General features: G+C 48.9%; 6 protein-coding genes across 6 annotated transcripts; 4 read left to right on the forward strand and 2 right to left on the reverse strand.

Moving 5' to 3' along the window:
* Nucleotides 1-511: 511 nt before the first annotated feature.
* N7515_002203 (MDR family MFS transporter) lies at nucleotides 512-2,489 on the forward strand (the record flags this gene model as incomplete). Its single annotated transcript, XM_056662947.1, has 5 exons — nucleotides 512-859; nucleotides 922-1,192; nucleotides 1,255-1,758; nucleotides 1,814-1,974; nucleotides 2,049-2,489. 5 exons carry the CDS (start codon nucleotides 512-514, stop codon nucleotides 2,487-2,489), a joined length of 1,725 nt encoding a protein of 574 aa, XP_056525060.1.
* A 689-nt stretch (nucleotides 2,490-3,178) lies between these two features.
* Nucleotides 3,179-4,240, reverse strand: N7515_002204 (zinc-binding alcohol dehydrogenase family protein; the record flags this gene model as incomplete). Its single annotated transcript, XM_056662948.1, has 1 exon — nucleotides 3,179-4,240. One exon carries the CDS (start codon nucleotides 4,238-4,240, stop codon nucleotides 3,179-3,181), a length of 1,062 nt encoding a protein of 353 aa, XP_056525061.1.
* A 1,747-nt stretch (nucleotides 4,241-5,987) lies between these two features.
* N7515_002205 (Zn(II)2Cys6 transcription factor) lies at nucleotides 5,988-8,326 on the forward strand (the record flags this gene model as incomplete). Its single annotated transcript, XM_056662949.1, has 3 exons — nucleotides 5,988-6,180; nucleotides 6,292-6,760; nucleotides 6,895-8,326. 3 exons carry the CDS (start codon nucleotides 5,988-5,990, stop codon nucleotides 8,324-8,326), a joined length of 2,094 nt encoding a protein of 697 aa, XP_056525062.1.
* A 774-nt stretch (nucleotides 8,327-9,100) lies between these two features.
* On the forward strand, nucleotides 9,101-9,568 carry N7515_002206 (nuclear transport factor 2 family protein; the record flags this gene model as incomplete). The annotated part of the gene is made up of 1 exon (XM_056662950.1): nucleotides 9,101-9,568. One exon carries the CDS (start codon nucleotides 9,101-9,103, stop codon nucleotides 9,566-9,568), a length of 468 nt encoding a protein of 155 aa, XP_056525063.1.
* Nucleotides 9,569-10,610: 1,042 nt separating this feature from the next.
* N7515_002207 (FAD-binding oxidoreductase) lies at nucleotides 10,611-12,302 on the forward strand (the record flags this gene model as incomplete). The annotated part of the gene is made up of 4 exons (XM_056662951.1): nucleotides 10,611-10,856; nucleotides 10,919-11,132; nucleotides 11,223-11,976; nucleotides 12,059-12,302. 4 exons carry the CDS (start codon nucleotides 10,611-10,613, stop codon nucleotides 12,300-12,302), a joined length of 1,458 nt encoding a protein of 485 aa, XP_056525064.1.
* Nucleotides 12,303-12,753: 451 nt separating this feature from the next.
* N7515_002208 (FAD-dependent oxidoreductase) lies at nucleotides 12,754-14,179 on the reverse strand (the record flags this gene model as incomplete). The annotated part of the gene is made up of 2 exons (XM_056662952.1): nucleotides 12,754-13,353; nucleotides 13,427-14,179. Coding segments are annotated over 2 exons (1,353 nt in total), but the record flags the coding sequence as incomplete, so codon positions are not given.
* Between the last annotated feature and the right edge of the window lie 242 nt (nucleotides 14,180-14,421).

Consider the following 14,421-nt stretch of genomic DNA (forward strand, 5'->3'; position numbering starts at 1 on the left):
AAAAGATTGAATATATTATCAATGGACAATTGTATATGCATAACTCACATTTGAGATATAACGTTAGTACTAGAGAAGTATTTCTACTATGAACGGGCGATTACCGTTTTGGGCTAAAATGGCCTGTAAAAAGCCCGAATTATTTTAAAACTACAGCCAACCAAATTTTGTATAATCTCTTGTAATCTTGTAATATTCCAATTCGTATGGTTATAAATATTTATGGCACGTTCCAGCTTGACAGGCCGGACATACTACTATAGTCCGTCAACAGGAGACCGACCGGATTTCAGATTCCGGTTCCGACATGCAGCTACTAGCCCTAAATGGATTTACATACTCGCGCAGAAACATTCCGGTCCCTATTCTAAGCTCATGATCTCTTTTTTTAACTTAATGTTGTCATACAATTGTGTTATATAACTTACGACTGCAAGCTACTTTTCTTCAATAACTACTAATACAGTTCTTGGCACCAGCGAGAGCAAGAGTCAGCTCCAGTGCCATAACCATGACCACTACCGACTCCAACAAATCAATTGGCACAAATATGGTTCTGTCGGATGAGAGTGGTGATGTTGAGAAGTACGGCTCCGACAGCGTCGACTCCAAGGACGAGGCCGCAGAAGATGACAGCAACTTTCCCAGCGGCGTGGCCTTATGGTCTATCCTTGGTCCTGTTACAATCGCCTACTTCCTCGTCTTCCTCGACATGTGTGTCGTGTCTACCGCAACCCCTGCCATCACACAACGATTCAACTCTCTAGTTGATGTTGGCTGGTATGGTGGCGCGTACCAGCTCGGCAGCTCTGCTCTGCAGCCGCTCACTGGCAAGATCTACAGCCACTTTAATATCAAGGTTGGTCATTCTATGATAGCTTGAGAAAAGACACAATTGATCATTGTTAACGATGGAAACAGTGGTCCTTCCTCGTCTTCTTCTTTCTCTTCGAGCTCGGGTCTGTCATCTGTGGAGCCGCCGTCTCGTCGCCCATGTTCATTGTTGGAAGAGCCATTGCCGGAGCTGGATCGTCGGGTATTGGAAACGGCGCCATGACAATCATCTCAGTTATATTACCGCGCAGGAAGCAGGCCCAGTTTCTGGGCATAAACATGGGTATCGGCCAGCTCGGTATCGCTTTGGGCCCTATCCTTGGCGGTGCATTCACCCAAAATGTTTCATGGCGTTGGTGTAAGTTGCTTGGAAGTCTCTCTACTGCTATAATCTTGCTAACCACCTTCTTCTTCTTGCAGGTTTCTACATCAACCTACCCATTGGCGGTGCTCTGGCCATTTTGCTGTTCCTGTTCAAGATCCCCGAGCCGACCGACAAGCTACCCGCCAGACAAGTCCTCGGCACGGCCATTAAGTCTCTGGATCTTCCAGGCTTTATGCTCATTAGCCCCGCTGCCGTCATGTTTTTGCTTGCATTGCAATACGGCGGTACCGTGCACCCGTGGAATAGCTCCGTTGTAATCGGCCTTTTGGTTGGCGCGGCTGTGACCTTTATCATCTTCCTTATCTGGGAATATCGCCAGGGCGACGGTGCCATGGTACCGTTCGCGATGATCAAAAAGCGCATTGTGTGGTCTGCTGCGGGTAACTTGTTCTTCCTTCTCGGTGCCATTTTGGCGGCCGAGTACTACCTCGCCATTTTCTTCCAAACCGTGCTTCACAACAGTCCTATCATGAGCGGCGTGCACATGCTCCCAGCAACCTTGTGCTTAGTATTCTTCACTATGCTCTCTGGAATGATGAGTCCGTCCCCCGCCTCTTTCGTCACTTCAAAACTAATCAAACTAACGTTTCGCAGCCGAGATCTTAGGTTATTACTTGCCCTGGAACCTGGGAGGAAGCGCCATGACTGCCATTGGGTATGGACTCATGTCTTTGATTAAACCCACGACTATATCGCACAAATGGCTTGGGTACCAGGTGCTCTATGGTGTTGGCAGTGGTGCAATGACCTCAGCGGTGAGTTTACTTCGCAATATCCCATCTCCTCCACATCCCAAATCGGACTTTGCTAACTTTACTTTCATATGAAGCCCTACATCGCTATCCAAAATCTTGTTCCCCCTCCGCAGATCCCTATTGCCATGGCTATCATTATCTTTTGCCAAAACATGGGCGGTGCCGTGTTTCTGATTGTCGCTAATTCGATTTTCACCAACGGCCTCCGCGCGGAGCTCCAGAAACGCTTCGCCGAGATTGGCGTCAACCCTGATATCCTCATCAGTACTGGACTGAACTCAATCCGAAGTCTTGTTTCGGGCGATAAGCTCACCGCTGCGCTCGAGTGCTATACCACGGCAATTAGCCATGTTATGTATCTCGGCATAGGAGTCAGCGTAGCCACATTTGCCTTTGGCTGGGGGTTGGGATGGGTTGATATCCGTAAGGCGAAGAAACTGCAGGCCATTAAGGGAGATGCTCCGGCTGCGTCGAACACCGAGGATGTGGACTCGACTGAAAAGACCACAGCTTAAGATGGAAATTGAATTGATGTCCCATTAATTGTGTAAGTGGGTCACATGGCTCTCTTGGGACATCGGCCAGTTGGTGGACGGTTCGGCGTTTTCGTTTTTTGTTGCATTTGTTTGATTGTTTTGTTTATTTTACCCTCAATCTTGTGATGATCGCTAGATCTTTAGATGATGCTTTTTGCGGACACTGGCAGGAGACTGTTACCTAGAAAAGTGCTGCCGCTGCCGCTGTTGTTGTTATCGATGGGGTGCCAAAAGTCTGTCAACACATCCTAAATCGCTAATGAATCGCGATTTTACGGCACTCTTTTCTTGGTATTTCCTTAATATTAATATATTCACAGAACTAAGATGTAATGAATACAACATATCTTTGTTATCATTTTTTCCATGGACTCTTAAATTTGTCGAAGCTCGGGGGATTCATCTGAGTATGCCATGGGAGAACGGTGATGAAGTTTTGATGAGAAATCAGAGGTTATGCTGCGATATTTGTGTTAGCAATTATTAATAGCGGACATGGGGATATGTAAATAACACCGCAGGTTTTCGCACTCTATGCATTTAAGGTGTAGGGACTGTAGTAAACTAATACCAGAACCCGACAGAGTGTACATAGAAAAGAGTAAAATGAGTGGTAGATAGCTACATAACCGCTAGGCTGAGCAGAAACCAATACATAAATCTCTAGTCTATAGTGACACAACAATCTTCTTCGCTGAAACACCCTGCATGTGAATTCCAAATGCCTCCTGGATCTTTTCCAGTCCCTTACCCACGACGATCGCCTCGGGAGCTGGCACAAATTGCGCATTGGCTAGTGCCTCCGGGAGGTAATTCTTGTAGATTTTGCTCACAACTGAGTCCGGGCCGGCGGCATCCGGGCCCAGCAGGATGAACTTGACCTGGACACTCGGGTCAATGCTGCCACCACCGGGCTGACCGCCAGCAAGAGCAATGACTTTATGGGTGGAGGGGCCCTCGTGCTTGGCCAAGACGGCAGCCAGCAGGTCGATGGAGCCATCGCCAATGGAGTATCCACCGGCAAGGTGGAGCCCCTTGACAGCAGCACTGATATCGCCGATCACGGTACCACTCTTGTAGTCAAACACATGGGTAGCACCGAGCTTCTTGACGTAGGCAAAGTTCTTGGGCGACGCCGTCGACACAACCTCGTAGCCGGCGGACACGGCCAGCTGGATTGCGGTGCTGCCAACAGCGGATGAGCCGCCAGTGATAATGACAGCATGCTTGTCTGCGCTAGACGGAGGGGCGGGCACGGTGGGTAAATCAAGGCCCAGGTAGCCGGCGTCAAACAGACCATGAGAGGCTGTGAACACGGCCAATGGTATCACGCTGGCCTGCTCAAAGGTAATGCTTTCCGGCAGTGGTGCGGCTAGCCACTCGCGAATGACTGTGTACAGCTGAAAACCGCCCTCGAGGGAGGTGTTGAGGGAGATGGCAGCAGCCGCAGCCACAACACGGTCGCCGACGCGGAAGCGCTCCACGCCTTCGCCCACCTCGACGACGGTGCCGGCCACATCCTCTCCAAGAATGAAGGGATAGCTGATATGACCTAGCAAACCTTCACCGAGCAGCTGCTTAGCCCAGTCAACCGAATTGATGCCCAGTGCACTATTCTTCACCACGATCTGGTGAGGTCCGGGTTGTGTGTATGGCGCGGGGCCGATCTCAAGCGGCGTAACTTTGGAGCCGGATAGCCAGGCGGCCTTGTTCTCTGGAGTCTGTGCCATTGCTGAAGTTTCTGGTATACACGATGACTGCGTTTGGTGTGGCAAAAAGGGGTATCGGCTGCTGTTTAAGATAACACAAACTGGGGGGAAGTCGTGCAGGTTGACTTCAACATATTTAAGAATGCAGATGCTCGTTGTACCTTTCCCACGTGGTATTGGTTATATGTTTATGCGGCAACTGATAAATGCCTAGACACCGGGGCGCCGTGCGTACGGAGTTGCGCCATGCGTACGGAGTTAGGACAATCAATCATTCTGGAATCATTGGCTGCATCACGATGGCGAGATCACGGAATTAATGGCTTTTGTTTGAGATAACGCCGTGTTAACTGTCGGCATAGGAATATGAACACCGGTTGATTCCTTAGTCGAAATATTCGGACAAGGGTCGGACCGGATTCTGAGATTTCGGTTGTATTTCCCTTCCGCGGGGGCTATCTAGGCAAGATGTCGTGGAGAACTCGATTTTAAACTCATATGAATTTCATCTGTGATATTTCTATACTCTTCGACACGGTTATACGCTTGACCGTAACAGTCACGTCTTCAGGAGTATATAGGCAACTATCACCGTCCCAGGAAGATTAACACTGCCATTCAATCAACAAATCCGTGTGGCTTTCAAGTCTAATGTCTTCAGATAATTTGCAGCCCCCAAAGACGGGGTCAAAAGAATACGAACGGCCCACCCAATGAGGTGACAAAGATGGATGTTGGAAGCGGTTACGGCGGCGGATGTGGCCGAAGACCCTTTGGTGGCTGCTGATTTTCCTCTGACTTTGATACAGCAGATAGAATGTGATCCGTGCGCTTTGGCTGACTCCACACAAACTGGCTACCTCGCGTTACATTCGCTATTTTCTCGGAGATGGAAACTGAAGCCTGTCGCTTTCAGCCGCAGCATTGATACGATCCTTCAGCTCCGGAAGTGGCCGTAGCCTGCATAAACGACCACAAACAGCCCATCGGAGAAATTGAGACAGAGCGACATACACCTGGGGCGCCACGGATGCCTGGTTCCGTTTTCGGAGGACGCGACTACTATACCGTGCAGTTAAAGGATTTCTAGCCTTGTGTTGTTGGGTTAGAACATCTCTACTATGAAGATAAAGGATTTCTAGCTTTGTGCCGTTAGGTTGAGACATATTCTCAGCGGCTATAGAGCACATACTCTGGTAGTTCCGAGGTTGGCTGGAGAGTTAACTATTGGCTCCGGGCCTAGATTCAGCTTGGAATACGGTATGTACTTATCTTATCGACTTACTTATGTGGTGAAAACTCTTGGATTTAACAGGTCCTGTCTCTTGATCCCGTACTCGTGAACTCGACTCGTGGACAGATTGCGTACTTACTCATTTTTGTTTCTTACCAAGGTAGGTTTTGGCCCCCCCCGAGGAGCAGTCAGTAATACTTCACCACCCCCTGTCGATAGTTGCATGTTATGGCCTTCTTCGTGATTGATTGGATATGAAATGGCTTACAGGCATAAGCACTAATAAGTTGCGGTAACGATGCATACTAGGTAGAAAAGGCAACATATACCCCAGGCAATCTAGTTTATATAACCAGGTGAGTACAGAAGTTCAAAGCAAACGTCTTATCTACATCTTCAATAATCAAATTCGGATTCCGCTTCGGTCGTTCGGCCTTTCAGGTGGTACTGTTGTGATTGGCAGCCAACGGCCAGAACCTTATACCTGCCGATCATATCCACTCTGTTATAGCCGTTTTAAATCGATAATCTGCCATGAATTCAAGAGGCTTCCGGCAACAAGCCGGATTCGCGTGCGAAACCTGTCGGAAAAGAAAAGCGAGATGTAACCGCGTCCGCCCACAATGTGGTCTCTGTGCAGAGATAGGCGTTGCGTGTGTGGTAATTGACCAGAGACCACAAAGGGGTCCCAAAAAGGGCCAGCTCGATGAAATGCGAGTCCGAATTGGTGAGTTGCTTTTGCCTTTTTTGCACTTCCTGATTGTGGGAGAAGCACAATGCCATACCTACCATCTCACTGGTTATATCGCAAGACATTATTAATGCTGGTTGGTTTTAGCGGAGCTCGAATGGCAATTAGGCAAGCAATTGGGGAACCAGGACCCCAGTGCTATGTCCAAGTCTCCACCAAATCCAGAACATCAGAGGAGTGGTAATACCACTGGTAGTACTACTCCAAGCATCATCCCTGTCCCACTCGAAGACCACGCCCATACCTCCCATCCTTTGAATGTACCGACACTTCAAACCATAACACCTGCCAGGTCAAGGGCATCATCGATTATTTTCCCCACGACGTCAAACCATGCAGCGACGACTGCGAGCGCAACTGTAACTACAACAATGCCCACGTTCCTGGGCGCGGAGCATGATACCAGCCTCCCTGCCTTGATGGATTGGCAAGATATTGAAATGGACAGCGGGATGCTGGCAGACATGGGAAATATGTTACAGTTTGATCTGGAGGCGGGTAGTCCTGTCCGGTTCCTGGGTGGTTTTAAGGTGACGAATCTCGTCTTAGCTGACTTGTGCGTAAATCTTTGCATGCCTTTCATTCTTCCTTTAAACCTTTCTGTTGTGCACTCCCGTGTCTGTGTGTCTTTGTGTTTTTGTGTGAGAATAAAGGAAAGATTTGTGACTGACCACTTTGGCTTTCCTTCAGAGATCAACTATATTTTGACCGCCTTCATGATGTCCTTCCTATGATACACCGTCGACGGTACTTTAGCTGGGCAGATCAGGAGAAGCCCTCTCCTGCTCGAACCTGTCTCCGGTCAGCCATGCATACTGTGGCAGCAGCCATGTCGGCACAATATCACAGCCTTGGCGACGCCCTTTACCAAGAAACATGCCAATTACTAGAATCCCAGTGCATGCGAACATTAAGTGGATGTGGTAGTTCTGACATGTCGTTGTTCGCATCAACCAACAACAACCCCGGTCCTAGACCCTCTATTGCGGGCGACAAGATCCCCATCGAGCTGATTCAATCCTGGCTTCTCCTAGCATATTACGACGTTGTGCGCAGCGGTGAACACCAGGCCATGGTTACGGCGGGGCGTGCTTTCCGGCTCGTTCAGCTAGCACGTCTCTACGATGTCGATGAGAGCAGCGGTGTTGAGGATATGCCGAGTAATCCTGCTGGCTCTGACGGCGACCACTCCGACCAAAATATCCCATATATAATAGCTGAGGAGAAGAGGCGAACTTTCTGGCTCGCCTTTAGCTTTGATCGCTTTCTCTGCTCACGCAACGAGTGGCCCTTGACGCTGCAGGAAGAAGCAGTCCGCACACGTCTGCCCGCATCGGAGGCAAGCTTTCAGAATAACCAGCCGACCCGAGTGTGCTTTTTATCCGAAGCGATAGCCATGAGTACCAGTCCCCAGTGTTATTCGTCTACAATGATCCCTCTTTCTCCATTTGCAGAATGTATTGTGCTGGCAGCGCTACATGGTCGCTGCATGACACATCGCCGCATGTCGATGCTGAACACTGGGACAGACGAGGCTCAAGAATTCTGGACGAGGCACGACCAATTAACATTGGCCGTAGAGAAAAGGGCTCAGATTCTCGCTCAAAGCCCATCGCTAAAGCTGGTCAACCGCGACCCCATGGTGCTCTTCACTTACATGCTGGCGCAGAAGTCGGTCATATATCTTAGCGGCACCCTCGAGATGGCGTTCTTGCAGCGACAACAACAACAAGTTGGCGACCGCCAGCTTTTCGCCAGCTCATACAAGTGGCGGGCTGAGCGGGCAGCGGTCGAAATAGTGGGCCTTGCCGATTTAGCCAGGTCTCTTGGCTGCTTTAGCATGCACCCGTTTATAGTAGATCCGCTTGCCTGTGCTGCCAATTTCTTTATCCGAAGTGCACAGTCTACCAATGCCAGGGGGCCAGGAAGTGCAAGGAGCAATAGCAGCAGCAGTAGCAGCATCAACAGCAGAAACAGCAGCAACAGCAGTATGAGCAACAATGATGGAGAGGTGGAGAAGCTTCTTTGCTTGCTTCGACATTTAGGCCACTTGAATGTTTTAGCACAAGACTATCTCTGCACTGTCGAGGCTGAATATAGCACATGGTGTGCCGGCCGGTGACAGGAGCAATAACAAGGCGCATATGATATTTTCCTGGTTCCGTTTTTCACGGCGGGTACTGTCTTTGTGATGATCTTCGTCGTTTTTACCATTTAGACATGACATTATACATAGTGAAGTCTTTGCCATACCTTGTATCTATCTTTCTTCTTTGGTCTCTCCTCTCATGTTTGATCCCTTCGTTTCGAGTTATCCATAGCTATATATACAATGAAGTTAGGGATCGTCATGCTTGGCTTGATCGTCACATGAAGTCCTTAGTCCTTTTATCCAAGTAGGACCATCCGTACCATCTAGTATATAGGAATCATAATTACATAATTTTGCTAATAGTTGCTCTAATCAGATAGATATTTGAATCACACCGATTTCCTTTGACCATATAAATAATACCAGATTAAGGAACTCGACCTAGGTCCGCGGTAAATTTTCGGCCATGATCAAGCTGACATATTTCACATGGCAAATACTAACAGGGTTAGACTTACACTGATCTGGAATATGCTCGTGTGATGAGGCGGACTGTAAATATTCCGCGGACATTGTGCACCGTAAACATGACATTTATGTCCGCCTTGTAAAGTAACAATTTCTTGGCTTGCTTGGCTCGCTCGCTCCGCCTGCTTGCCAAGAGACCTATCCCCGGGGAATTATTCAGGCTGAAATAGGACACTGGAATACATAAGTAGCACGCCGATATGCCTACTTATGCCCACAAGTTCATTCATACCATTCTCCTGTCTACCCACTCTCTAGACTCCACAGCCAGCCATCATGCCCGCTACTCCTTTGCCTGTCATCCTTGCCGGTCCACCATTAAGTGACCGTGAGGCCATCGCCGATGCCTGCTACCGCACCACAGCCTCTATTGACCACGGCGACGAAGAGCTCTTCTGGTCCGCCGTGACTGATGACATATATGCCGAAGTTGCTGGCACGACTGTCACCAATGCACAAGATCTAAAGACCAAAGTTTGGGACAATGTCATCAGGGTCGACACCATCCACTACCTCACCAACATGCGCATCAGCGTTGACACGCCAACAACGGCCCGAGTGACCTTTACATCTCTCGCTCAGCACTGCCGACATGGCAAAGGGTTTGAGCCAGGCCCCAACAAGTTCACCACTGGCGCCATCTACAACTGCGACGCTGTGAAAGTGGGTGACCTTTGGAGGTTCAAGTCGTGGAAGGCGAACCATGTCTGGGGTGATGGTGACCCATCTGTCATGGTGGCTTAGATGGCCTATCCACATCCTTGAGGTGGCAAAAACTGCAAAATTGAACTGTGTGCATAGTGTGGTAACATCTTTCTATCCAATATACTTCAGTGTACAGACTCAAATTTATCACGAATGAACTGGGACGGTTACAACATCGCCTTGTCTTTGATGTTGTTTGTCTTTCCTATAAAGCAGCTTTACCTCACAGTATTCGATAGAAGGGTTTTGACTATAAGCAGCCAGAGGCAACCTTTCTGCAAAAAACAAGACAAAGTATCTGGCCAGTTGGCTAGCTCAACAGAAACTATAAGTCAACAAACTGTTTGAAAGTGCTTAAATAATCTATTTTTGATGAGTTTGATTGGGGTAAAATACGAGTATACGCTCAAAATTTACTAAGAAAGAGGTATTGTCTGATAAAATTGTGATAGAATTAGATAACTCGACCCATGGTACTGCAGCGTCAAGCTTTGCAGGTGGGGCTATATGGGGGCACAACATATGGTGGACCCACCTGTTGAGTAATGCAGTTATGCAGCTATCCATGTGAATTTATGACCGACATGTCACAGCCCAGTCCCTAATTCCGTCTCCAGTTCCCGTTTTCCCATTTCCTGCAACTGTGGGACGATAAGCACCTCGGCTATCCGGGTCAGCGGGTAGGTTACACTCCGGCGGTGTTTTATTGATGCGCTGTTCAATGAGATGTTGCTTACGGAAGAGCATTACAGAGCTAGTAACGGACTAGCTCCATATCCACGACTCACTTGTGCCCTGCCCCATTTGTGGATAACATCCTGTCTGAGTACTATTGGTCTTCAGACGTTGAGCCCCCCGGAGTAAGGTCTTGAGCCGGGGGGATTATGTGATGAGAGAATGGGCTGAGCAGAATCGGCAGGGTGTCAGTCATGGTATCGGAGCGTGGCTAGTTAAATTTCCGGACTTTGGTGCCGGGGTGGCCATTAACTAATATAAGGGCCATACCAAGCTTTTATGCTGCTCAGTCTCGGTTGCATCCTTATCTGCACAGAGCTATACCCCTCCCCATCCTCAACCAATCATGTTGACACGTCTCTTGGCCTTGGCGGGTGTGGCTCCTAGCATGGTAGTCCACGGCCACTTCATTAGACATGATGCTTATACGCTCGAAGAGCTGTATGAACCATGGGTTTCACCCGCCACGGAAATCGCCTCTTCAACAGATGCCAACTTTTCTTCCGTTGTTGGACCGCGGTGGTCGGCTTGGGAAACGCCGCATTGGTCTGGGGCAATCAAGCCCGCAACGGAAAAAGATCTCCAGAAAGTGGTGAGTATTGTTTCCTTGTATTTCGCTTATTGGTATATCAGAAAGACTTATGGGAACAACAGGTCCAAATATCAGTTGCAAACAAGATCCCATTCATTGCAACCAATGGTGGCCATGGTCCGAAAGTCGGTCAAGACCAGTTTACCGGCATCAACGTGAACCTTGCCAGTTTTAATACTGTCAATATTGATACCGCCAACAATTTGGTGACCATTGGAGCTGGCGTCAAGTTGTGGGATGTCCAAAAAGGGTTGTATGATGTCGGCAAAGAAATCCGTATGTGCCTTCTATTTGATCTCCATCCAATATCTGTCAAAGTCTACTGTGTGAGAAAAGCGGCATATTGACTGACCTGGGATTGTCCAGAAACCGGCAATTCCATCTGCCCGGGTGCCATTGGGGTTACCATCGGCGCCGGCATTGGCATGATGACGGGCATGTACGGTCTAATGATCGACACGCTTAAGTCTGTCCGTATTGTGACCGCAAAGGGCCAATTGGTGAAGGCTTCGGCAACGGACAACAAGGATCTCTTCTGGGCAATTCGCGGAGCCGGTATCAACTTTGGCATTGTAACAGAAGCAACCTACAAAATCCATGAACAAACCAACCACGGCAATCTGACCGCAGTTACTTTTGTCTACGCGGCACCGTCTAATCGTTCGCTCTGGGAGACCATGAAAACGTTTGATGGCAACCAGCCAGCCAAGCTATCCTTCCAAGCGGTCATCAGGTTTGACCGGACTACCGACTCGTCGAGTATTGTTTTGCAGCTCTGGTACTTTGGCCCTGTGGCGGAGGCACAGCCATACGTTGACCAGTTTGCCGCTATCGGTCCGGTTGTTAAATCTGTGACATATCTGCCCCAGACCGACGTGTTCTACCAGTCCCAGACGGCTGGAGTGTGCGACAGGGGAAACATCATCAGTGCACACACCTTGGGCTTTAAGCAAACTGACGTCGCAAGCTATGAGGCTCACTTTGCGGATATGACGGCCTTTTACAAGGCAAATCCTGCGTTTAAGGGAGAATCTGTGCTCCAGTATTACAGCAACGAGGTGACTATCCAGACACCAGTGTCTGAAACTGCTTTCCCGTGGCGTGATATTCAAGTGTGGTGGTAAGTTCTTCTGGCTCTGTGGAGTGTCTCTGTTGTTTATTTTTCCTTGCACTAATTTCACGATTTCTTTCTATTTCTGCAGGCTCACACAAAACGAATACACGGACGCCTCAATCAGGCCTCAGGTTGATCAGTTTATGAGCGGACAACGCACGAATCTACAGGCAACCAGCGGTTTCTCTACGCCTCACGTTTATTTGAACTATGCCTATGGGGACGAAGGAGCGGCCGCATGGTATTCTGCAGCCAACTTGCCCAAGCTTCGAGAACTTAAATCCATATGGGATCCCTCTTGTATATTTGGAAATGGGGCGTCTATTTACTAAACAGGGATTCATACAGCATTATCATAAGGGGTTTACTATGATAGAAAGTCATCTAGCTGTTTAGATTAATGCCTTGTCTAGAAGTGAAACTATCTGTCATTGAAATTATTTTGAACGTAGACAACCTTTGGATTCTACTTTAAAAATTCTACTGCGATCTTAAGATTTACTCTTATACCTGATTCCGGATACACGCTGTAGTCCTTGTTGAGGATATACAGAGAGGGAGATATGAAGAACGGGGAGATATTGAAAAATCTATAGGATAGCAGGCTATTTATTTATACCCTGTAAATATAGCAGATAAAATAATACATGTAAAGATCTCGGTCTAAAATTAAACTGACCGGCAGCAGGGACGTGATAAACCAACAGTCCTACATGAGGTTGTTTGTGTACCTGGATGTTGTAATTCAGTTCAATATTCTTATCTAAAACAACAGAATGTACATTAAGTAGCTGCAGCTTTGATGTCTGTTACCATCTTTTCAACATCGTAGTCCCATATGGTTCGGGAGGCTCTCTCAAGCTTCAGTTTGCACCTCTCAGCATCCCGCCCCGTGGGACCATATCGCCACTGGTACATTTGGCCCATCTCGCGCGAGCTACGCACAACCCATTTGCCACGCTCCATCCTTGCTTGGCTATAGGCCTGCAGTGCGTGTACAATCGCCGCTCTCTGGTCACGATGATCGCCACTATTGCTGCTGGCCTGCACCATATCCAAGGCTTCACAAAGCACAAGAGCGTCTTCGACACCGATACAGGCACCGACACCCTGGAACGGGCTACTGGCATGAGCAGCATCACCGGCAAGGCAGACGCGACCGCGAGCATATGTTGGCGCCGGGTGTTCGTCCATGTCAAAGATCCCCCATTTGACCATGTTCTCTGGGAAGCACTTCGCAATGTCGACCAGGTGCGGGCCCCAGCCGACCACGATCCGCTCGAGCTCATCGCGTGTGGCCGGAGCCGTCATTCTCTCTGGGTCAGGGAACTCTGAGGACTCATGGGCGAAGAAGGCAACGTTTAGGAGGGTTCCGTTCATGACCTGTTGAGGATGTTAGCTTGCGCCGCTTTACAGATGTAAGTCAATTGGTGAACGGTGCGGCGCTTAGACTGACAGGATACGACATCATGTTAGCGTTCGGACCACAGTGCATACAACCGCTCATTGCCTTCGCCTCACCGAGGGCGGCGATGCCGGCGTCAATGGGCAGCATCGTTCGGTAAGCAACCGTGTGAGTATAGCTGGGACGGGTGGCCGGGTGATTAGCGCCGAGAAGCACCTTTCGGGCGGTCGAGTGGATGCCATCGCACCCAAGCACAGCATGTGCCTCGGCCGTGCTGCCGTCGGCAAAATGGAGGACCACTTTATCGTTCGAATCGTTGTCGTCGTAGCTCACAAGCTGCTTCCCAAACTTGGCTGCACCATCTGGCAGCAGTGCAGCCATGCCTAACAGGAAGTGTGAGCGCACGCAGCCCCAGAATGAGAGCTTGTTGCCCGGCATTTGGAAGAGCAGTGAGGTCGATTCATCCTCCGCCTCCTGCTTTGTCTGTGGATGGTAGGCATTCCAATAGCTCGTGCTTGCATTGTTAGGATCCGACTTCTGGCTGATGCGGCCCAGCACGTCAAAGATGCCAGGATCCAGGCGCCGCATACACTCCTGGGCCACGCCAGTGAACGAAAATCCAGCGCCGATCTCGTGCCAGCTGGAGGTGCGCTCGTAAATGGTCACTTTGATCCCTCGATTTATCAGGCCGAGAGCTGTCATGACTCCGATGATGCCACCACCTACAATGGCCACCTCGAGAGAGGGGGTTGTAGTGCTGCTGTTGCTTGCCATGATGTTGAAGGGGTTGAAGGGCAGTCTATTTGCTTCCAAGAACCGAAGTTAAGCCAATTGGGTATGATAGAATATAAAATATGTATCCAATACTAGAAAGGATACTACCACCTTGATAGGTAGGATGATTAGCGTATAGTTACTACTTATTTTCATTCACATGCATAGTGTCTATTGAAAGTAACACCTTTTCTCGAAACACGGCCCCCGAAAGTATTGCATGTCGATAATCAAATGACAATGAGCAATATCCAGCTTATGTCTGTGTTGTG

The sequence above is a fragment of the Penicillium bovifimosum genome (genome assembly GCF_028826915.1).
Source record: "Penicillium bovifimosum strain IBT 22155 chromosome Unknown utg000002l_segment0_segment0, whole genome shotgun sequence".
NCBI lineage: Eukaryota > Fungi > Ascomycota > Eurotiomycetes > Eurotiales > Aspergillaceae > Penicillium > Penicillium bovifimosum.